This window comes from Plectropomus leopardus, chromosome 16 (assembly GCF_008729295.1).
Source record: "Plectropomus leopardus isolate mb chromosome 16, YSFRI_Pleo_2.0, whole genome shotgun sequence".
In the NCBI taxonomy this organism is placed as follows: Eukaryota; Metazoa; Chordata; class Actinopteri; order Perciformes; family Serranidae; genus Plectropomus; species Plectropomus leopardus.
Window position 1 is genome coordinate 21,671,877 of NC_056478.1, and position 25,160 is coordinate 21,697,036.

Genomic DNA, 25,160 nt, shown 5'->3' on the forward strand with positions numbered 1-25,160 from the left:
GTGTGCAGATGAATTTGGACCGGATGATCAGAACTGACTGGAACAACAGGGGCATGTTTAATCTGAAAGCAGTGTGCACTGTTTTGCTATGGTGGCCTGGTCGAACAATGTGTTTCCTAAAAACAGTGTGCTACAGCCTTTGAAGTATGTTTTGTCGTGTTTGGTGGCTATCAGCAGTGATGTTTGCCTGATATCAGAGAGAAAAATCAACCTGTTACACTATGTTTCCATCTTCAGGGGGGGGGGGGGGGGGGTGACTTTCTCTAAACAATCCCAAGAGACAAACGTATCCACCTGAATCTAACATCATTTTAAGTCTACACTGATGTGTAGCCATGCCTACATACTGGTTCTGACAAGGTTTGTGGATTGGAGCGAAGTAATGGAGGAGGATCAGGGCCATACTGAAAAAAGAAAAAAAAAATAGTAATAATAAAATAATAAAGTCATAAGAAATAAACTCAAAAATGTCCGGGATAAAACTCATAACAATATCGGGATAAAAGAAAAAGTTGTAATATTACTCAATCAAATGCATACATTTATGAGAAAAAAAGTTAAATTTAACTTGTGAAAGGAAAAAAGTTGCATTATTACATGATTGAACTTGTAAATTTAAAGGTCATAATATTATGTGATTAAACCCGCAAATTTATGAGGAAAAAAGTAACAGATTAGGACCGAAAAGTCAGGTAACATAGTGTAAGAAATAATCTATCAGATGAATTAGTGGTTAGTGTAGATTTTTTTTTTTTTTTTTTAACATGGCCCTAATCCTTCTTCATAGCAAATTAATACAAACTAAGATGTCGATTCAAACAGCCTCGATACCAGCATCCATCTTGCGCACACACTAGCTATTGCGGTTATTACTCCTTATTGTTTCCGGTACGCCACATAACAATATGGCGCTCACTGGATTGTTTTTATTTTTAATCGAGGAACCGTTGTTTCATGATGCCAGATGAATCAGTCAGTCAAGAGAGGACAGATTCCAAAAACAGGACAGACGCAACACCAACGTGTATTTAACCGAATTCTTGAAGATCTTAACTTATTTGTACTTATACTTTTTGTTTCTATTTCACACATGCTTTAGCAATATAAGCATATGTTTCCCAAAAAAACTGTTTAAAAACATTCTGCTACTTTTCTGAGGGGCTGAGTGCAGCTCCTGTGAGTCAGTTGCTGGCATGCACAACAGAGAGGAAAAAAGGTGCAGAAATTAAAAACTGTTTGACAGCGAGACATCCTTTAAAATCCCATAGTATTTCTGGCAAACTCTCACCAGCAGTAACCCTGTTTCAACATGTTTCACATTAGATCATGGTGAGGTGAGGATTTTACAAAGCACGTTATCAGCCATTACCAGACAAATGCGACTTTTTTTCCTCCCTCTGCAGCTCTTTGAATATCTCTCTCCTTTTATTCGCTTTCTCACACTCACACATCACATGCTATCTGCTGGATGAACTCTGAGCAGCAGGAAAATGAGATTTGGACGGGTGTCACAACCAGGCCTTCGAGGCTAATTGAAACTCAGCGAACTGTCACCGCCTTATTAGCCTTTTGTTTACATTTAGTAACACCTGCACCACATTTTAGCTGATCACAGATCTGTAATTATCTGCTCAAAGCACACCTGGTACATGTTTATAGTATGTATTGTTCATGTGCCTTTATATTCATGTGACAAATACATCAACTTTTCAAGGGTTAAGCATGAGTTAAGACAGAAAACGTCTTCTGATGTTGGTGAATCCAAGATAATTAATTACATAGTTAATCAATGGCCGCCTGAATGAATCAGAGACTTAATTAGACCAAGTCTTGGAAATCAGGCCCCTCGTTTATTTGATGGTTAATGAGATCACGGTTAATTATTCACCTGTCAACTGCTGTATAAACTGAAATATGAAGAGCATGAAGGGTCAAATGAGAGAGGATCAAAACAATCTCAGCTGAAGATACCGAGTCCGATTGTGTAATTAAACAAACAGAACAAATATATCAGATGAGATCAGTTATAAATACATTTTATAAGAAACCTTTGAATTAATTCTATGCTTGGCATGCATTGTTGATCTCCTCCTCGTTATTACAAAGCCTAAAAAGCATCTTAAGATTCACCTGGTTAGATCTGTGTTTGCCAAGGTTTTTTGTTGTTTGTTTTTCTTTTCAAAATTAAAATAAAAGAGAGATTTGTTGTTTACCTTTTACACTTTCTATATTTGGTTGTGTATGTGTAAAAAAAAGTTCGGTTTAGAGCTTTGTCTTGGATTTTCTTCAAGGATTTAGGATAAAGAGGGTTAAAGAATTAACAAAGGTCAATGAGAGGTCATTAAAGGGAAAAAGAATCGTAGACGTGTATTTTTGTGAACACAGTCAAGCAGCTGAAATTCATTTATAACAAAAAAATACACACACACACACTGAAATTATTTACCAGGATAAAAAATTGTTTTTCAATTGAAGCTAGCTAAAAGTCTGCGCTTATCTCCTGTGTAAACAACATGAAGTGTGAAGCGTGAAGCCTGAGTAAATTTCAAGATTTATTGAAATTTCCTTGTGTCCCGCTGAGATGTGCCGTCAGCTCCCTCCCACACGCTCCTGCAGGCCTGGATGTAAGCCTTTTTCAATATGTTTCACATGCGTTTGATATTAATTTGAGGGTGCGAATACTGAAACATGTTAATGCAAGCCCAGATTTGAGATACTAGACACTGTGAACGTGCAATATTTTGAATTGATATGGTCCATTTTTTCTAGCTTTTGAAATGTAAGGGCAAAGTCTTTATTTTGGCATGGTGTAGAACAGAAAACCATAATGTAGGTCTTTCTATACAGAATCAAGTAAGGTACAAAGAGCATTTACAGGAACACAAATGCTCATCATGCTTACTGCACAGCATGCTCTTGTACGTTGTGATTTGTGAATGAAATATTCTTTTAAAGCTTGTGCTTAAAGGTTGAGTTTATGCTCAGGCTGTCTGTAAGTAGGGCATTAAGTAACCTTTTGGTTTGTCTTTGACATTGTCTGAAACAATGTCAACTTTAAAGATATTAAAGAACAGCAAAAAACTATCAGGTTTGATCACAAAAAAGGAAAGACAGAATTAGCTTTTGACTGACGGATGAACCCTAATCCCATTCATAGAAGGACTCAAATTCACACTCATCTAGGAGTTAGAGAGAAGTGAATATTAATCCATCAGCCTCAGGATTATGGCTAAAATTACTGTGTGTGTGTGTGTGTGTGTGTGTGTGTGTGTGTGTGTGTGTGTGTGTGTGTGTGTGTGTGTGTGTGTGTGTGTGTGTGTGTGTGTGTGCTTGCTTGCTTGCTTGTGTGCTCTTGAATGTGTATCTTTGTGAGGACAAAGTTATAGACCTTCAGAGCAGGGACATTTTAGATGTGACTACTGTATATTTTTTAAAAGTAGGGACATTTGGGGAAAATTAGGCCATTTTACTTGTCTTAATTTGAATAAGATTTGTGTTGTCAAGGATTTGTGTTAGGTTTCCCACCTGCAAGGCAGTTAAAAGAACACCACTGTCAGTTGCTTTGCTTTGTCAGATTCAAAAGGGCGAGTTTAAAAAAAAGGCATCAACATACATTGAAGCAGCAAAACCAGAGATGTTTATCTTTTATTTCACAAATCTATGCAGTGTTCTTGAGGTGCAGGTTACAGAGGTTTGATGAGGACGCTTCTTTCAAACTCCACAACCACAGATTGTTTTGTATCCTAATGCAACAGTTTGTATAATATCTAACTAATTAGCACCAAGTTACAGTGCTGCTTTAGGCTAAGGCTAAAGTTAAGCAGGATGATGATGTACCTTAAAATAAGCCAAAGTTCACTTGATTTCATATAGGACAAAAAAGCATCTCCTGGTGGAAGTTGTGTGTTTAACCTACTCTCCATCCTAACCTGCATTTTAATGCATACATTTAATCTTTACACTTCTTTCTCCTTTACACCTGCAGTGCACTTGTCACGGGATCGCAGCCATTCACATTACCTGAGATATATCCGAAAGTAAAAAAAATACTTGTTTTGTCAGCCATCAATATGTGATATTTAACTACCTTTCAATATTCTCAACCCATATATTAGTCTTTCAGTAACTGTGACTACAACTTTAGCAGTAATAATGGTTAAAATGACTAAAAATTAGAGAAATAAAATAATTTCTGAATCAACTGAAATGTTTCAGCTTTAGATTTCTGTTACACACAGCCACATGACCTCATAACAAAGACAGATATTATGTTCTTTGAAAGAGAAAACCAAAATGCCTTGCTCTTAAGGGATTAAGCTCAGGCTTTGGTGATTTTTAGAAAACATCTGCCTTTCCTGGTGTAGACACAGTCTTTTGATTTTTCTTTATTTTTTTTAATTTTATTTATTTTTTGGTTGTGTGTCCGGCCAAAGCTTTGCTGTATCAACAGATTAAAAGGCTTGTAAGTGCTTTTGAAAAAAAAGGAGAGAGCAAAGGGTGAGCTCACAGTCAGGAAATATGAAGATCCACTGAAACAGATCATCTTTTCAAAGCTGCCTTCTTCAACTGGCACCATTAAATGAAAAACTGTTCTGCTCTCTGAGAACTGCCGTTACATAACTCACATTTTGCTTGAAGCCCTCCAAGAACAAACACAAGCTGCGTTTAGTCCCATAATTCATTTATGATAAAAGTTGTGTAGTGTTGTTAAGAGTTGTGGGTGTAGTGTGAAAAATCCTGGTTAAAATTAAATTTACACAATATGACCATATAAGCCATTTATAAATCCAGTATTATTGGAGACTGTATTATTATTGGAGGTTTGCGTTCTTGCTGAAATATTCTCAGCATCCTGTAAAACTGTAGCACAGCATCAGCCCATGAATGTGCCTAATGCAAATATAATGTGTTTCCTTTCTTATGGTGATATTAAGAATATCATGATTGATTTTATATCATGGCATCTTGATTATTGTTATTATTTTGTACGCAGGGTTATGCTTAGCAACAATCTCAAGCTTTCAGTTTGTTGTATTGATGTCAGCCTTTTTTTTCACATTAGCTCCGACATGATTTATGTGGAGCTTTTTCTTTTTGTTCATTTTTTTGCCTTTTATCTGATTTTAGGGTATATTTTGAACACCATCTCACAGAAATACAGAAAATGGACACATCTTCTTAACAGTTCACTATGTGGTGTTGGGAAAAAATGTATTAAAATTACATTGCCAGTGCAAAGTCTATTATGAAAAATCACGGTTTCGTTGTGAGATGGTCGCAGTTTGGTAAGGTTTTGGGAAAGAAAAACACCTGGGAAAGATAATGACTTGACTTAAATTAACAACATACAGGACACAAGTGATGTAAAGTATTTTGCAAAGTTACATAATGCGCCGTGTGAAAAAGGATACAGATGGCTGGAGCATATGGCCCAGAGGAGGCCCATGTACAGGTCTCTGCACCACTGGTGGTGGTTTTCAGGTAGGTGAGAATGAGGGGCCCAATTTGGAAAATTTTGTCCACTGTAATTACTAATGGCTGGCCAGTCCACCACAACAAAAGATCTTTGTTGACTTTGTGCTGATTTCATGTATTTCTGAAACAACACTGAAATATTTATTTATTTATTTATTTTTGCCAAATTTCATTTAATTGTGGTTCTGATTTGGTTCCTTTCTAATACAAATAAAGTTTATTATTATAAATGCAGTACAATGCCTCCTTGTTTTGCTGACATATTCATGCTTTTTGATCTGTCTTCTATTTATTTTGTATGCCAAATGTTTAATTTCTTGTAAATCATAATCAGTGCTGAATGCTCGAAACAACAGATTTAAGCATCATCAGCTGCTTTATTTCGCTCACAAATTTTGATTTTGAGCTTAAGCATTTAAGCCACTGTTTGTCTATTTGTCTTTCTCACATCAATAGAAGCATGTTAATTTTATCAGTTCGAGAGAAACAATGTCCTCAATATTTGTTCGTGTAAAATGTTTATCAGTCATCTACAAGCAGCTATTCTTCTCTTGTTTCAGCTCTGGCGCAGCCTCCAGCTCTTTGCCCTCTAGCTAAATCTCAATCCCCAGCCTGCAGATAATGACAACAGCTGTCCTCGGGGCTTCTGTCCAAACACCCCCCTCCAGCCCCGCCACCAGCCAGACGGTCAGTCGGTCGGTGGGCACGTTGAGGCTGGGCAGGCGTCCATGTGATACACTACGATTTAGGAAAACCCCAGTGGTGGATTTACAGAGGAAAGTTTAAAAAAAAAAAAAAAAAAAAAGAACAGAAATAACTGGTTTAGGAGCTGAGACATATTTTTCTTATCAGCTTCTTACTCAGCTACTTCCGACAAAACGAGTCAATTTAAATGAGATATTTGTGTTTTGTCTGCTTTCTTCTCACTAAATTGAATTTGGCGTCAGGTATTTGTTGTCAGGTATTTTCATGCACCAATCAGAACTGCACAGCATTAAAATCAAGTCCCACTTCAGATGACATATTTTAGTTGTTTTGTTAATTTGAGTTACTGACTAATACCTGAGGATTTGTTTTTTCAAACTTGATTTAGTCATATACATATTTAATTTTAGAGAAATACATAATATTTGATGCCAAGTTTTCCAAAGCTTTACAGAGCTGCTTAGATTTTTTTATGTTTAACCTTGTTAATTCCTATAACAGATTAACAGCCTTTTTTGACCTTAAGTTATTTTGAAGTTTCACAGTTTTCTGACTCATAGTCCTGCTGTTGCAGATATACTGAAATATACACAAAGTGTTGCAATAGAAAGAGTGAGAAACAGCTACCACACATAACTGAAATTTTGGCTCATGGGAGCAAATAGACAGGTTTATAAAGAAGACAGTTGGATCAAATGACAAAAGTAGAAGGCAGATTTCAACATTTTTTTTTTAAAAATAAAAAATTGTTTATATGGAAAAAGGAGGAAAAATGGAAAAAATAAGGAGGTTAAGTTAATTTGCTTTACATGTTAGGAAAGAAATGAAGTGATGAAGAGGGGTGAGAGATGTCTGCAGTGTTGATAATGTGCCTTGTACAAGCTGAAAGATTCCTGTAAAGTATCAGTTGAATTCAATCAAAAAATGTCACATGTTGTTCATTGATGACTCTGTCTAATTATCTCAATCTAGCTGATAGAACCAGACCTCAGGGTTTCCCACAAATGTATCTATTTGTGGTAGCCTGCCACAATCAAGACATCTGCTGCCGTGTATTGATTTTATATTTTTGGAGCTTGACCATTAATTAGGAGCATTATTGGAATATGTATACCATTTGGTTATTTATTGTACCTCCTAGACTGCAGAGCATACTCTGGGTACAGACGTAGCAGCAAAATATCAGGCGCAGTAAAAGTCAAACTAAATCGTTTATTGCACTAAATCTAAAAGTTTGCTTTGACTCTGTTTGCAGCAGCTCCTCATCTCATCCATCAATCTGATCTGATCTGAGCTCTGACCAGATCAACAGATCAAATTATCCATCAAGCAACTCAAACTCCCCAAACTGCTGCTGAGAAAAGAAGGAATTCATGACGAGCTCCACCTGCGCTGCCTTTACAGACTCTGTGTGACACACTACAGAGCTGGTTCAAATTTTTTCTTTATTATCACAGTTATCAGAAGTTCAGCTTTTTAAAAGGTTGGGGTGGACATTCAGCAACACACTGACAAACTGAGAAAAAAAGAGACCCTGACCACCTTTGCTAGCTGCTCTGTTGCATGCTTGCTACTCACATTACTAGATGTTTCAGTACAGCAAGAGATATTGCTGTCAGCAGAATTCAACACGTCTTCTTCTGTAGGGCAAAACAATGGATGGCCTCGCAACACACCATCAAAATAAACAGTAACTGGGCAAGTTACAGTGCATTAGCACACTGTCACTGTAGCAACCACCTTGTCCTGCCATAATGACGTGGTCCTTGTCGGAGACGCATCAGGATGGCATTCACATTTATACCACAAAAGATGTGGTCAAATGTGTCCCAGACCACCTCAGCAAGTAGTTTGAATGATTGGATCGGAAATGCGTCTTGGTGGCCATTTAGACCTGCATTTAGCGCTGTGATCAGATCACCTAAGACGCATTATGATGCCAGGTTTAAACAGTGTGTAAGAGATCGATCAGTCCTACCTTTAGCTTGTACTCCTTCTCCTTGGTGACTTTGGTGAGCAGTTTGGCTTTCTGCCTGGTGAGCGCCTCAATCAGAGAGTCACACTGGGCCACAAGACAAGCTTCAAATTCTACGCCGTTCTCCTAAAGCAAAACACAAAACACACAATAAGGGGACAAAAATCATTTTTAATACAATGACATCATAATGTATAGGACACTTTTGCCAAAATAAAGCTACTTTAAGGCATCCCAAAGTCACTCTCATTAAGGGCTTGTAAGTCTGAAATAATCAATAAATTGCCACTGTGACAAAAATAGATCTGTTGTGGTGTCTTCATTTAGCAGCTCAGGGCTGCTTTGTGTTTGTTACTGATATGTTAATTTAGCACCCAGATCTCGTTCTATTTTTATTTCCATCAAACAAACTGTAGTAAACAGTTTAATTAGACAAAAATAATTATCTTTGCCATCTGTTTGTACAACTGCCACCATTTTATCTCAAGACACAGCAGTATAAATCCAGTATACGCAGGCCAATGTATGCGGACAACCAAATAACAGAACCATGGGCATCAAAGTGGTTTGTTGCTATAAAAGACTCGACTTCTCTGCCAGGGTTTTTTACCAGGTTTTACAACCGGGCTGCAAAGATTTGCTCCGATCTAGCCACAAGAGCTGCTAACAGCTGCCGAATTTCAGTATTATGTTGTCCATATTGGATTATCTAGGCTTTTACTTTTGATAGATTTTCTGGAACATGCATCAAATCTAAAGAACTACGTGCATTTAAAAAAATCATACATTTTAGTCCTATGGTCTAAGATAGTCCAAATATATTTAGTAAACACGAACAACTGTCTCCCAAATCCATAAACTAAAGTGCTGAGTCACATTTTTTTTATTCTGGAGCTGCCTCATAGACAATGAATGGTGGAAGAAGTGAGAAAAACAAAAAAACGTGTCAATGACAGATGATGTTTTGACTTTCACTCTGTAGCGTGTATCTCACAACCACAACCTTGTAGCTACCTCGTAGCCTTTCTTAAAGCATCAGGAAACCCCAGTGTTCTGTACTGTAAAACGTACCTCGCCTAACCCTAGAAAAGCTAAAATTAAGCTAAATCATCGTCTGACAACAAGCACTGAATTCTATTGCATTTCAGCCAATGCATTTAGCCTCTCCACACCGACTGTTGTACCTGGCGCTCACTTGTCTTTGGTTAATACTACTCATACTACAAACAGACTATAGATGGAAACCAAAGCACTTCCGATACCAAAATCTTGTCCCATTGCCTAAAGACTTTGCATACATACAGACATCTGTTTATAGTGCTTAACGTTCAAGTGACAGAGCCCTCTAGTAGCTCTAGTGATTATGACAGAAACAAAGGAGGAAGTCAGGTAACATTGCTACAAATCAACAAGGTCCACGTAGCAGGGTGCAAAATTAGCACCATCCAACAGCTAAATGTTGGGAAAATTTGCAAGTGGTTGGTAAAATTTGAACATATACTTGTCCTCTGACTGATGGAAAGAAAAAGTAGGTTGGGGTGGATGGGTTAAAAATAAAAACACTTTATCAAAGGAGACCACCTTAACAGTAAATTTTATTGTTCCCTTACCTTAACCAAGTATTTATTGTCACATGTCACTAAACCTAGCCATCATTTCTTTGCCAGAAGCAAACCTCAATCATAGTAGTGTTGGATAAGAAAATGTACTGTGGGCCTGCGTGCAGTGGTTGGCAGTTAATGCAAGAGGGATCCACAGGGGCATTTTTATCTCTGCGTAGAGCCCACATAATGAGGAGATGAGGTCTTAGATAGTAGTGATTTCCAATCATGCTCCTCTCCACTGTGGGAAACACTTCAGATCTATAAGAGGATGAGTGCTGAAAATCTCTATTTCTCACCCCCACACTTTTCTTTCTCTTTATCCATCCATCTCTCCCCATGCTCTCTGGCTCTCAGACTGAGCAAAGTCAGGCTAAGATTCTTTTTTTTTTTTTTAAATACAATCCTCTTCATTTTGCAATAAGACTCTTAATGCCTGTTCACAGTGCTGTGGCTGACAAGATATGACTGTGCAGACAGTGTATGTATGTGTGTTTGAAAAAGTGTGTGTATGACTGGCAGATGCTGCGGAAGAGATCAGCTGCACAGCAATGTTGTCTACGGGGAAGACACACGCACACACACACACACACATACACACCCTCGACACATTTGGCTGCTATAGTTTGTTTGAGTTTGGTGATTCGGTGGATTTACCTCCCTGCTGCACAGTGTGAGGAGTCCAAATTTGTCTCTGTGACTGATTTATTTGGAGCTTATTCCCCATTACCAGCAGGACCCCCAAAGCAAAAATGTATTTAGTCTAGAAATACATCAGTGCTGATGTAAATTATGTAAAGACCTCTACATGTGGAGGTAACTGATCAGGCATGGATATCGGTTCTGGTACAATCTTGCACAGCCAGACATTCATGGAGATCCTGAGGCTTTGAAACCACCACTTTAAGAAATGAGTAAAATAAAGAGGTGTGTCCCAGTTCCACCTGCTATACATCAGTAAACTTAAACCATATTATCTTCATAGTATTTTGTAGTTTGTACATAAGAAAGCAATATGATATACCCGAACAGGAAATTTCATCCATAAAACTATTTTTTTGCTCTCAAAATCCTTCTGATGCTATGCTATTAGAGACCACTCCCCTTACTTTTGTCTTCCAAATACATGAAGGATTTGTTGCTGATGATGTAATGACTAATGCATTTCATTCTATCAAACTAAAAGCTCTCTCGACATTATATGACGTCTTCTATTCTACAGCTGTACAGATAGTTACAGAAGGAATTAAGAAATGTATAAAGAGCATATTTCTCAAAGAATTACTTGTACAGGTGTTATGTACAGTTGTGTTACCTGTATCTGCTGAAGCATGTTCTTGAGTTGAACTAGGAACTCCTTGGCATCTTTAGCTTTATCAGAGACGCCATTCAGGGCCTGGGAGATCTGGCACTGCAGAGACACACAGAAAGAACCACACACAAATATTAAAAAACATAACATGTGACTTAAGTCATCTTAAATACTTTGGCAAGTATTATTATTTACTCCTTAATTACTGCATAAGAAAAATATCAATTTTCAGTCCTATGAAGTTCTCACAAACAATAAAATCTGCTACAATCAACCAGATTGGTCAAATTCTGAATTGACCTCAAGTGACTCCTGAACATGTAAAGATTGTTGAAAAAACAGAATTTATTTTGAATTTCTGACACAGAGCTCTCATGTTGAAGTTACATCCTCCTGTTCATTTTTTACTTTATGGCCCTGTTCTTATTATTATTGGTCTATTAACATGCTGTGCCTTTGCAGCATTTTTTATGTCCCTGATTTTGAAGCAATAAAATGCACTTTTTAAGTCGCAGGAGTGGGCTACATATTTACTATATGGACTATGTGGAGCCCCTGGCTGGACCAGTTGGGAACCACTGCTCTAAAAAATATAATGTATCCATCAGATATTATTGTAACACTGTATGGGTAAGTCTGAATCAGTGCTACTCTCCTCCTAAGGCAAATTGTGCAACCAGTACACCAGCTCAGTTACCACTGAGGCTTTTCCTAAGATGTTTGTTATGTAATCATTTAACCCAACAGACCATTCCCCCTGGATGCTCAGATTATGTCTGATCCTAGCCCGGAGCAAAATCAATGGGACCCCCTCTCATAGGCCGAGACTCTGCTTTGTTTTAATAACAGGGATTCACTTTATAATCTAGATTAGGTTTTGATCTAGATAGAGTCTAGAAATCCATGATGAGTGTGTAAACACTGTCACTTGTTAACCTTTCTCTATAGCAGCACTTGAAAACTGAAATAAACAAGGCAAAATTTAACAAACTGACAGGAATTTAAAAAAAAAACAACATTTGGTTGTCTTAATGCACTGATGCCAGTAAATGTGCAGCAAAAACACAAGTGTTACCATTTGCAAAAAACATTACACTCCAATATAAACAATATATATTATATTCAATATAAGCCAAACATTTTGTCAGCAAGTGCTTTAATCTGACTGCTGAGACTAATGCATTTGACACTCTTTTATCCTCACTAAATTGCCACTATTTACTCTCTCCTAAATGGAGCATTTCCCCTAATTTTCTATCTAATTTCCATAAAATAGCCATAGGGGACGTATATTTACAATGTAAAATATTCTCTATATCGCTATCAACAGCTGTTTGTACTGTTGAGATAATTTGCATGTAGAAAGATGAACGCAGCACAGAAAATAACAGTGAACAAGCAGCTAATGTTTAGCGTATCTTGGTCCTGCAGCTACTAGCACAGATAAAATACTGGTGGTGGGAGCTGCGCAAACTATAAACATGAGTTAATTAACACGTTTAACCTCAGTGGTCCTTCTCTGCATATTTAAAAAACCTCATTTTAAAGGTCTTTAAAGTCCAATACAAATAAACCGCTTCAAAATTAAAGTTAATAGATAAAATAAATTATGCAACTGTGCTTGGACTGTGTGTGTATATGTGCGTGTGTGTGTGTGTGTGTGTGCATCAGTCACTGGTAAATAAGAAAAGACAGGACAAAGGAAACCCACACACTGTTACACACATGCCAGCCTGTGATGAATCTGCTCCACTGTTGCCACACCCACATTTCCCACCTGCTCCTCTTTCTCTGAACATACACACACACACAAGGCCAGACAGCAATATGAATTGGGCAGACCTCCCTTTTCGTTGCTCCAAATCTTACAGTAAATAACAGCTGTATTTGCTAAGAGCAAAGTGTGATCAATGTGCCGATTCGACTCATACATGTGACTTTTAAAAACATTAGCCACATGCATCATACCAGAGAAACCAGCAACCAGTCTTCTGTCTTAAATCTATAATATAATAATAAAAATAAAGAATAAAAAATGATTCTGTCATCACCAACACTTTATTCATTAATGGTTAAGTGGCACTCAATTTAAGACATGATGATTAGATGTCAGGCACTGTTTTTATTGTTTAATGGGAATCAAAATAATAAATCAATGTCTGTTTCTTTTCTGTACTTTGTAAAAGCCCTTTGGCTTCAGTTGTTGAATGTTTTTGGATGTTTTTTGCGTGGTTTGTGTTTAAGAGAGTAGTTGCTATTCCACTGGCTTTTCAGGATCCAATCGTGGGTGTTTTGTAGTGACTCATCAGTGTGTTTCTAGCGGCTTTTTCAGCTTCAATCATGGGTGTTTCGTAGTGACCCCTCGATGTGTTTCCAGTGGGTTTAAAGGCTCCAGTTGTGGGTGTTTTGTAGTAACTCTTCAGTCAATAGGTTTACATGCAGTTTAGCAGAGCTACGGTTAAAGCTCGATTTGGCCATTTAACTGGACTATTTCCTTGTCCCAGTATACATGCATCGGGGAGAATCGACGGAAGTACCAACAGAAGAATACTGATGGATGTAAGTCTTACTACGCAACAGCAGGTGGAAATATGTCTCCTATCAGCTAGTTGCAACAAACCTATATCATTCAAACAGGCTATTATATAGACCCCATTAAAATCATAACTGTTTATTTACAATAATTTCGGGGTAGAAAAGCGCAACATCATGTACATATAATCAAACAGCGCTGAACAAACTTGACTTTATCGATAGTTTTCAGCTAAAAAAATCAATATCAGTTTAAGTGTAGCCTACGCTATGGTTACACCACTTCACCTAAAACCCTTACTGACAGAGATTTGAAGCTGTTTTATCAAATATCAGACTACACTGAGAAGATCTGAATCCACTGAACAGCAGAGTTACTGGTCTACAGCTACTAGAGGAGCACATATTCAAATATAGTGTACCCTTAAACTGATATTGATTTTTTTAGGTGGCTTAAGTATGTTTTTTTTCTGTGGCCCCATCCAAAGCAGGACATCGCTTAGCTTCCATGCCAGTATTGTGGGACTGTACTTTATTTTTTTTAATAGGAGGGGGTGACTGGGGTGTGACTTAATTTTAAATAAATTTGAAGTCTCTCCTCATTGCTTACATTTTTTTAAACACCTTTTTTTGAAATAGTCCCTATCCCTAACCACCAAGGGAGGCTGGCATGGCACTAGGAGCACACGCATAACACCTACATGCAAATGTAACCTATCCATGGTTTGCAGAAATGTTCCATGCCTACATTTTTTGACTGGGATGTCACATGTCAATAAAACAAATATTTTTCATATATCTATATAACCATTAAAAAATAGGATTCTGTAAATGATTTAGCATTATACACAATGTAGAAAATTGATGTAGAAAATGATCAATTTAACATATATCAGCATCGATCAGCAAACATTACCTCCCTGTCACTCTTCCTTTACTTATGTTTGCAAGTAAATCTCCCAGTGCACACATACAATGCACTGCATAATCCCCTCTCCACATCTCCACAATAACCACTCCACCCCCACACCACACACAGACACACGCTGATCTTATCCCTGTCCATCCCTCTTCCATGCACGTGCTGTCCGGAGTCAGGAGGAGGGACGTGTGGAGGTCATGGTTCACGAATCAACCCAACCCCTTCTGTGGTGCTTCTCACTGCTCCTCACCAAGAGGCCATCTGGCCCAGCAAGCTGTCTGGCCTGTGAGAGTGAGTGTGTGTGTTTGCATGCCAAGATGCTAACAAGGGGATGACGGATGTGCCATACACGGGCTGTCCTGGCACATCTCCTCCCCTCTCATTTGTTCTGTCTGGTTCTACATTCATTTAGCTACAGCACTGATCATCAGGTCAAAGTTCTGAGCTATACATCCACCCACCTGCCTGACTGCCTGTCTGCTCCTTCATTCACCATAGTGGACCTCTTTCATTCATTCATTGATTTTCTTCAGCAATTAGTTCTTTTTCAGAGCGATGGAGAGCTGGAGTCTATCTCAGCAAGCATTGTGTGGAAGGCAGGCAATGAGGGGATTTGTCAGAGAGGCCACACTTTTCTCTTTTCGTTATCTAACCAGGTAAAGTCTAACTGACATTTAAGTCTCTTTTCCAAGAGAGAACTGGACAAAAAAGAAGCTTTAACATTGTTAAAAAAAACCAATACAAACGACAAAAACAGAATACAACAGCCATATTACTAATCTGCATTTGCAAATATGTGAGGAAGGAAATATAACAACATCTGGAACACATTTTTTTAACAAAAATGTTGATAACAACATATTTCATGCCCTTTCTGCCAAAATATCTGCTCCTGAAATACATTGTCTTCTCTTCGCAACTAAAACATGATTAACATTATTATGCTGAAGTTTAAGCACTCAAAGCATTCTGTTAAAAAGAGAGATTAGATATTAACACAAACCACAGTCTTTTCATTAACCTTAACCAAAATGTTTTTGTTACCTAAAGCCAACCCCAGACTGGAGTCTGGAGGTGAACATGGTATCCATTTATCTTAATGTTTCCATAGCTACCACCGAGACACTCAAATCTATGCCTTATAGGAAATACACTTAACCCGTCTGGAACAACAAGCAGCTTTTAACTGTAGGGCGGCACAACTAAACACTGCGCCACATTTGCTTACGAACTCACTCATTCATTTATTTGTTCATTTGACCTCATCTTTATACTCTCCTCTGGTGTTATTTTGGAAACCCTGCTGCAGTAGTCTGTAGTCCTTTTCACACAGACATTGTGCTATAGGGCCACTACAAAATCCCTTCTTTACACCAGCTTTGCATTTTTACACAAAACCTGGCTAATGTGTCCTAAACACTGGACTTACAAACATGTCACATAAACTAGTGATGAATATGACAGTTACCTTTTGCTTCAGCCTCAACATTTGCTGTGTTTTTCTTATCTTAACTGTATACTATACCTTACTATTGCCATGTGCTACTACAGAACCGCACTACCATCATAGGCATATCTACTGTAGTAAGAGCTCTCTGTATCAGCCCTGGGACTGGACTATCATTTCACTGCTGTGTGTTTTTGTTTTATTCTTTATTCCCTTGTGTGTCTGTGTAAGCTACTGCTGCCTAAATTCAGGATTGATGAAGTATCTGTTTAGAAACACATAACCTATTGTTAGATACTTTACGAATAGCTTAGTATAACTGCTTAACAGATATTCAGACCATCCCGCTACAGTGTCTTCACCAATTGCTCATGTGCTTAAATTAACAAGCTGCAATTAAGCAGCTGGTAAAATAGATCACAGTACTGACCACAATGCAGTCAGATATCATCAGATTGAAGCTTTTGACTTGTTTATTTGTTAAAACTGAAGAGCTGTCAAATTATCCCTAAATGGGTTTTTTACTCCTATAACCAACTTATGGCTTTTTGTTGTTGTTTCTTTAGTCTGTCTTTGGGTAACACAAACTAGGAGGTCATGTTGCAAATTGTGCCTTTTTTGGGGTGATTGACATTTACTTTTATTGAAAAAAAAACATTCTCAGCTGATTCCTTCTAAAAAAAAAAAAAAAGCCCTCAAAAAAAGAAAAAAATGTGAAAATCTTTTTGTAAGAATCAATATTTAAAGGTTTTAAAATGCCAGTTCATGAAACACCTCTTCATACTAAGCCTGAATACACTGTCATCCCATTATTCAGGTCTAAATTTGGCTACAGTCACGATGCGTCAACCTACAGTAGAGCCCAGTAAAACTGTGTGTAACAGTGTTGAAATGTGACAAGTCTGCCCTGCAGGAAGTGAGCCTCTGAAGAGATTTGGAACAAAAGAGAAACAGAGAAACATGAGAAAATCATGCAGAGGAAAATGAAATTGAAAGTGAAAAACAACAAGGGAAGATCAGAAATAGGATTCATCTCAGTGAGGCTCGACGCACCTGCAGAACTGAACTATACATTCAGAAAAAACAATTTCTTCCTTCCTTTGTCTCTTTTGTTCTCCTCTCCTTGACCTTTTTCAGCTTTTATTACTTCTCTAAACGAGTGTCATTTTTCTTTTTCCCCACTGTCAGCACCCTTCAGCACTCCTTTCACAGACAAGTGCTATTATCTCATTATCTTATTATAGGAGCGATGGAGGACCATTTATTCGGTCTCTGACATTCAGAGAGACCAGTGACATTCGTGGAGGCACAGCTGTGTTGGTTCACTGATGTGTTTCAGCTCAGCAAACTGCAGTATGCAGGGGAGGAGGCCGTAAATCTGATTCAGGAGGTGAACTGCTTATAGTAATAAAAAGGCAGCTAACTGGAGAAGAGGAAGAGTGTTTAAACTTCACGAGAGTGACTTCTGATCTGAGACATACTCCCTCAAAAACAAACTCAGTGTTGCAATATAAAAATGATTGCTATTATTGTTAGATGGCAACTGACAGCATGCATTTATTAATGACAGTAGCTTTATTGTTTACTGTAAAGGACGATGATGATGATCATGATCTCATTAGCCTTCAAACCAACAAAAATGGATGTGATGTTAAGGGTTTGAAGAGGGCAATAAATCAAATATTCAGCAAAAAGATCCCAGACTGTAAACAGTCTATGACCGCGATCCTACGTTTTGTTGTGTGGTAATGTAGACTACATCACAGCACCACAATAACATCTCTGTCTTCCATGAATAATGTACTTTCGGTTCGTGAAGTGTCACATGCCTCTACCATACAATTCATAGCAGGAGGCTGTGGTGAATAAAGCATATACGCTAGACCCCGGGGGTCACTTCCTGCTTCTCGAAATTAGCTTCAGGCAACCAAAACTCTTTGGTCAAGGGGTTATAATTTTGGTTACTTATTGAAAAAGTAAACTTCCTGTCTTGTTCTTTAAAGTGACTTTGTGAATATTTGTCCAAGACGACAAAAAACATCCATGTGAAATTAATAAGATACAGCCATGGCTGGTTTTGACACCACACTATGAGAAGCAGAGTATCTCAGAAAAAAACAAAAACCGTGTAAAATAGATACCATAGGAAATATAATACATATATTAGGTAAACTAACACAGTTGGATTTCATTTTTTCATTTTTTTCATGTGCCTGATGAAGCCTGTGGCAAAACGCATTGTTCGCACAGTTGCACTTGTGAACAAATGCATTTATGAAGAACTCACTTATGTTTTTTTGCCATTGTATGGGTCCTGCTGTTGTCAGCACCAATGAAGGCTGAATCAACTGAATGATCAACTGAATGCTGAATGATGAACAATGTGTTATGCGTGTTCGAGGAAGACTTTTATCAGATGTGACCAGACTGTTGACTTAACAGTGCCACTGCAGATATTTTAACAGAATGAGCCCGAGAACCTCTTAACCAGATCTATTTATACTGTAGAGCCCCTTTCACGCAAGAACTGCAAACATGAATTTTCCAGACATTACCCTGAGGTTCAGTTCAGTTCGATCGAAACAGAATTTGTCTTGCGAGTTTGTTAGCTGAAAGTCAGTGTAATATCCGATTGAACCCATGTGTAAATTGAGCAGGTAATTGTCCAGAGAATTCACAGCAAGTGAGTGGGCATGATGACTGAGGCTCACAGAGAACCTGAAGAAGAAGGGTTATTTACATAAAGATGGCAACAAAAATGCTGAGCTGGAGACGTGACGAGATTCTGAAACTTCTGTCAGTAAAGGGACATGCATAGACAGTTAATCATTGAACAGAATAAAGTCAAATGGTCGTATTTTTTACCCAGGCTGAGATCAGTTTTCAACCATCAGACAAGATTTTGATTAATGACTTTGAGTAAATCATGTGGAAAAATTTTCAAATCACTAATGTAACTTTACTAGATCACCAATTAGAGATCATGTTCAAGTTTTAAATGCGTATGCATACACTCTCTCAAAAAGACTCTTTGCTATAAAAGTTAACTTGTGTTCAGTCACTTTTGGAATCTTTGTTAATGCTGTAGAGAGACCATGGTGCTGAGTAATCTCTTGAGGAGGATGTGGGTTACTGTGACCCACTGGAGAACAATAGGCAGCTCTTATGTGTTTGGCTGTCAGCCGGGAAATGGTTGATGGTGGTGTTGACCTTGTCAGAATTATGCCCAGGGGACAGGGAGAGGAGCAGGCAGACGAGGGGCTCGTTTACCTCCCACCGCCCCCTTTATTTCTTCTCATTTGCATTTATAAACCTTTGGGTCCTCCTCTATCTCTGTTGACCCTCAACCCTTACTTTCTTTCTCTTGGTTCTGATATTTTCAACATCTCTAAACCTGACCATCTCCCAAATAAGTACTACATAGGGTTTTGTGAATCAATAGTGCATTACTTAGTGAGTGTGGCAGGAACTGCTCACTCTAATCACCTCCTTCCCTTACAAAGCTCTGCACAATGGCACACTGACAATTTTGTGATGAAGAGAGCAGCCTAGAATGAATCCACTTTTCACTGAAGAAAACTGACTTCCTTACACAGAAGCATAAAGCTCATTAAACCTAATAGCAAATTTGGTTAACATGCTGCTCTGGTCCTTGAAGATCCACTGCCCAGGGCAAGAGAAAAAATATTATCACATGAAGATGCAAAAAGAATCAGTGGCAGATTGCACGGTGAACTTGGCTACAACTGAGATCCAGTTCCAAATATATCACAGAAGATGCAGTTGCCTCCACAATCTCCGCTCTCCACTGTGTCATGGTGAACACTCACAGTTCTGTGTTTGGCAATCATCTTCACTATATCTATGTGTAAAAATCTTATTTTTTCATGTTGTTCACATTTAAATTTTCTAATTTACATGATAAACCATGAAGAACATCAATATGCCTTTGAAAGGGGCCTGATCATATCCTCATGTACTGGTAAAAATGCAGAAAAAGGCTCAAAACACAAGTCTGTGTATCATTGTTTGCACCTCTTAGTACCCTGCAGAGACAGGGAAAATCAGTAATCATAGGTAATCTACAATGATTGTACCAGAACTATTTTTGAATAAAAGCCTTTAACAAAATCAACAATTGTCTAATCTAATTCGCCCAACAACCACATCTGTGCTTGTGCTGCCAAAGCTGTAATTGCTATACAAACTGAAATATATATAATTAAAACATAACTTTATACTGTATATAGTAACTGTACTCCACCGGAACAACCAGTCTTTCCCTCCCTGAGTCTAGTCAGCCAGCTGTGTTACAGTATTAGTGTTTCACATCTGGTGGAGGTCAAATTCAATCTCCTTTCCCCTTACTTCTCTTCATCCTCTCATCCACCATCGCCCAGCCTCCCAATCCTCTGCTGCTCTGGTACACAGCCATTTCAAGGCTAATACAATATACTGTACTTGCCTATGTCACATTTACCTAAATATACCACACCAAGTCAAACCATGCAGTGAGGATTTGAGTTTCCATTTCTAGTTAGAGCACACTGAATTATGCCAAGTTGTGCCACATCTCCGGAGTTGTGCCAAAGCATGCCCAACCACCTCCAAGGGGTTTGCGGTGACATCAGATTGGCTTCGTCACCATTATTCATCATCAACATTCAGTGATGATTCAGCGACATGTTTAAATAGCCTCTGCTGCTATTGCAAGACATAGCAGATACTAGATCAGTTTCAACTGTGTCGCAAAAATGCAAAGAGAAAAGATCATTGTAAACGCTTTGTCTGCAGATAAAACACAGGTCCTGCTTGATGTTCAGAGCAAGAAGAGCATGTCTACAGGCACGAAATGGGCATCTGGCATACTTTTCTGCAATGTCGAGAGAAAATATAAAAACTCCAACAACAACAAAAACAATGTGCTTTTAGTGTAATATGATGTTCACATGGTGATTTGACTGGGACAGGAATAGCATGTAGGAGTAACAGCAGATACATGATGTACATTTCTTTGTGTTATTTGTTTTACAAATAACCATATTTGACATTCCGACATACAGACCAACATTTGCACCGCCAGCATAACTAAAAAAAAAAGCAACTTGAGTTGTGCAAGTGTCGCTAACCCAAAAAAACAACATGTGGAGCAGAAGTTATTCTCCATACAGAGCAGAAAGCCTTGATACTATTAAAACTACTACTTGAAGCCTTTTAACCATCTATATGTAAACCATCAATATTTAAAGCTGAGGTTCAGCACTTAAATATATCCGGTGCAGCTGTGCAAAAGCCGGCTTCATCTCCATGAGTGAGCATCTGTTACATACTGGTAAACTTCAAAACTGCCTGACTGTTATGAACCGTCACATACATTACTAATACATCACTGTATAATGTGAAGCTCAAGTTCAACTTTATGTTCCTTTATTTATCAATAAATCAAAAAGCAAGTCCCTGCAAAGAGAGACAAAGCGACTTCAAATGCTTCAACTTCTGCTCACTATGATGAGCCCCTTCACAGTTTGTCACCCCACCAGAGCACAACACTGTCACATCCTCTCCTGAGAAATAGATTCCTCCCCAGTCGTCTTAGATAAACCGTAGCATGGATCAGTGGCTACAGCCAGAACTGCCTGAATGGGCTCCAGGAGGAAGGAGGAAGCCTCGTTTTATCACCCTGACTGTTCCTCGTGGGAGTTAGCTTTTGAGGAGAGAGCGCCAAGGCAACAAAAGTGCTGCAGAGCAAAGAACAGCTCCTCTAATCAATAATTGATCAGGACATCTTACATATTAATAAATGCAGAGGGTAGGTGGATTGCCAAGGGCATAATTGTCATAAAACAAGTGCAAATTATGTTTGTTGAAGATGATAAATCTATTACAGACTATCATGGGACACTGTAGATGTTTCTGCGTTAAGATTTCAAAATGCTAACAGACTCTTCACTGCTCCACACTCCACGCAGCAAATGTTACAGAAGCTGACAAATGCATAGAAGCTGGCATAAGACTCATGTATAAACATATAATCTGCTGTTTAATTTATTGGTCTTCCTAATGAATGAGCAGTTGCTTGTAACCATGGTAACAATGCTCATTGTTCCACTATAGGATGGCCACTCTCTCCTCACAGGTCTGGCTTCAACACTGGTTTTGTTACCAAAAATAGATCACTCACAGACACTCACATACACACATACATACACACACACACACACACACACACACACACACACACACACACACACAGTACCATAATACTGGGTTAACTACAGTTACAAACACACAGCTTTTCTGCAGAGCATGCCTGCTGTGTTGCAGCCAGAAGAGAGGAAGTGTAGTAGAGTGTGCATTAACCTACATTCAATGCACAAGTCCAGAAGCACAGCCTTGAGTTACTGTGTGCCAGGGTGTGTGTGTGTGTGTGTGTGTGTGTGTGTGTGTGTGTGTGTGTGTGTGTGCGCGCGCACTCTATGTACTCATGACATTGTGAGGACGAAAATCTGTTAACACAGTCATATTATAGGGACTGAGCTCCCATGTGGGGACATAAATCCGGTCACCACAAGGTTAACCATTTATTTTAGGGTTAAGACTTGGTTTTTAGGATTAAGGTTAGAATTAAAATTAGGTTTTACATCCTACATCCTCTTACAAGAGCACTCCACCTCTCTAGCATGAAACTTCTAAGACATTGTCTAACAAGTGATAAACGATTTTTTTAAATTAAAGTATCGACACTGATACAACATTGTCTTTATCATTCCATGCATTCCTTTTCCTTGTCAAAACATAGTGCCTAGGTTACCCGCAGCACAAATCGACTTGCCATGGATGTTTAAAGAAAACTGAATACAACGTTGGAGGCGGGGCCCGTTTCATTCCAATGAACTGATGCAAGAGGCCAAATAAGCTCAATTTCCGCTGTACAAAATTCCCCAGATCTTCCACAGCGTGGGGCCAAACAGACCGGCACATGCAGGGACATCGAAAAATATCATGCAACTGTCACCGGCATCGCTCAGCAATATACCACACAGACAGTGAATGCTCATGAATATTTTGTGCTTCAAATCTTTGTGTGGAAGTCTTGGCTACACTCTACATCATTTTTCACCATTTTCCTCTTTCTCTCCTACAGCACATTTCCTTCCCCCAAAAGGGACACAGAATTGGCAATGACACAATGCCGGTCTAGTCTATGGCTTGGAGCCAAAGCTTTACCTGTTATCTTCTATCTACTTTAAGGCATGGGGGGAAAATAATTTAAAGATCAGTGTTTTTGGATTTATTGTTAGTGCAACCAAATAGACAGCAATTCTTCAGCTTGTGTTATTAATTTAAACCACTTTGTTTAAAGTAGAGATTTGGAAATATGATTCAACATCTTCTGTAAATGCTGAAAAAGGGGGTTATGTGATGAGAGCCTTCTCTGGATGCCCATCTGATGTATAGCGCAAGCACACTTTAGACTTACGCCCCCTGAGGGTCCAACTTTCACCAAACAAGCGATTAACTTCTGCTTAAGCGCTCTGCTAACTTACAGGGAATAAGAATGATTTAATCATCAGGCTCAAACTAGACTTTAAAGATGTGCTAGGATCAAATGTATAAAATCTCACTAGTCATTTCACAGCGGTTGTGATTTTCAAAAAAATGTATCCACTGATTTACAGATGTCTCTTTTACAATGCATGTATAAGGTGAAATAGTCTTTTGGGGGCAAATTGCATCTCATGATGGTCCCGAAAGTTGTATTTCCATATTTGGACACTGTGTCAAATTGGCTTCAAAGCCTGCCACTGTTCCTGGGGGCTTGGAAAGTACGGTTTGAGATTCAGATGTGTTATTATAGTAGAGCCTAATGTAGCTTCAAGCCAACAGTTTCATGCAGAGATGACGAATGGTCTATAGAGATTTAATAAGCTCACTCCTTTCTGACTCCAAACCCCCTCTGCCCTTCTCAAATCAAAAAAATCCTCTGTTTCAAACAGTTACTGAATACTCTGAAAGAAGAAAATGTATTCCGCATTCATGTTTGAACCTAATAAGAGACTTTGATAGGCTGATAAATGGAAGTAGGACAAAAGCATTTATTGGCCTGAGACTGAAAGTCAAAACAATGTCCTCATAAGTACTGGGCTAGATATTAGTGTGTGTTTCTGTGTGTGTTGCTGGGCCTGAGGTAACAGGCGAGTAAGCCTGACCTGTCATGGTCGGCGAGCTGCCATCTGGAATGAGGTTAGTCAGGCACAGCCAGTCGGCGCAGTTGAGCACTCGCACTAAATTACCTCGGTAACAGCGTCTCGGAGAGATGAAAGCACCTATTTTTGCTGATAAAATTGTAGTAATTTCTTGTAATGCAGCCTGAGGCTCTGAATTCAATTTCAAAGAACATATTAGATATCAGATGCTCCACGTTACACGAAATAGGTACAGTGTTTTCATCTAGTGTGCTTATTAAGATATGACATGAGGTTTGTCTAATATGTACAAGTCATCATTAAAACTCAAACAGACTGTAGCATAAAATGAGAATGATAAACTCTATCTGTAGGAGATAGCAGCTGATGGGGATGGTTATTACTGTAGCATGAGTCATTTTCCAAACTCGCTTTCTGACCTGTAGTCTGACTGAGATCAAAAGCTGCTTTTATATCACAGCCTTCCTCCTACTGTGTCTTAAAAAAGAAAAAAGCATGAGTGGATTCACAACTCTCAGGCTAATCAGAAATACTACTCTCTTCCCACTCATGTATTGAAACAATGTGATTCTGTGGTGCTCAAATACATAGATGTATTATAGATCTAGCCAATATTCAGCTATAAACAGTGAGTTTGTGATCCACATAAAAGCTTGCTGTGCAGAAATAAATCACATCACAGATCACAACAAACAGGCAGCAGGCAGCTCAGACAGTAACATGCTTGTCAAAATGTTTTGTCAGGGTCTCGGTGGACAGGAAACAAGCGAGACTAAATGTTTACTGTCAATATTAAATGATGTAACACGAGAGGAAGCGACAACTCTTGCGCCTGGAAACTAAATCTGATTTCATTGTATACACTGGAGAAACACACGCAAATGTAAATGATTCATATCTAAAATACCACATGTGTAAATGCTACTGTGGAAACGGGACATACAGTGTTATCTTTGTCATGATCATTTATTTTCTTTCCTCATG

The 25,160-nt window shown here is 38.5% G+C and overlaps 1 protein-coding gene across 1 annotated transcript in view; it reads right to left on the reverse strand.

Annotated features, from left to right (window-relative positions):
* Positions 1-25,160, reverse strand: part of LOC121955496 (E3 ubiquitin-protein ligase TRIM9) — a 54,490-nt gene that overhangs the window by 20,687 nt on the left and 8,643 nt on the right. Inside the window, 2 exon segments of the mRNA XM_042503485.1 lie at positions 8,159-8,281; positions 11,072-11,167. Of these exon segments, the coding sequence (XP_042359419.1) occupies positions 8,159-8,281; positions 11,072-11,167 (219 nt within the window).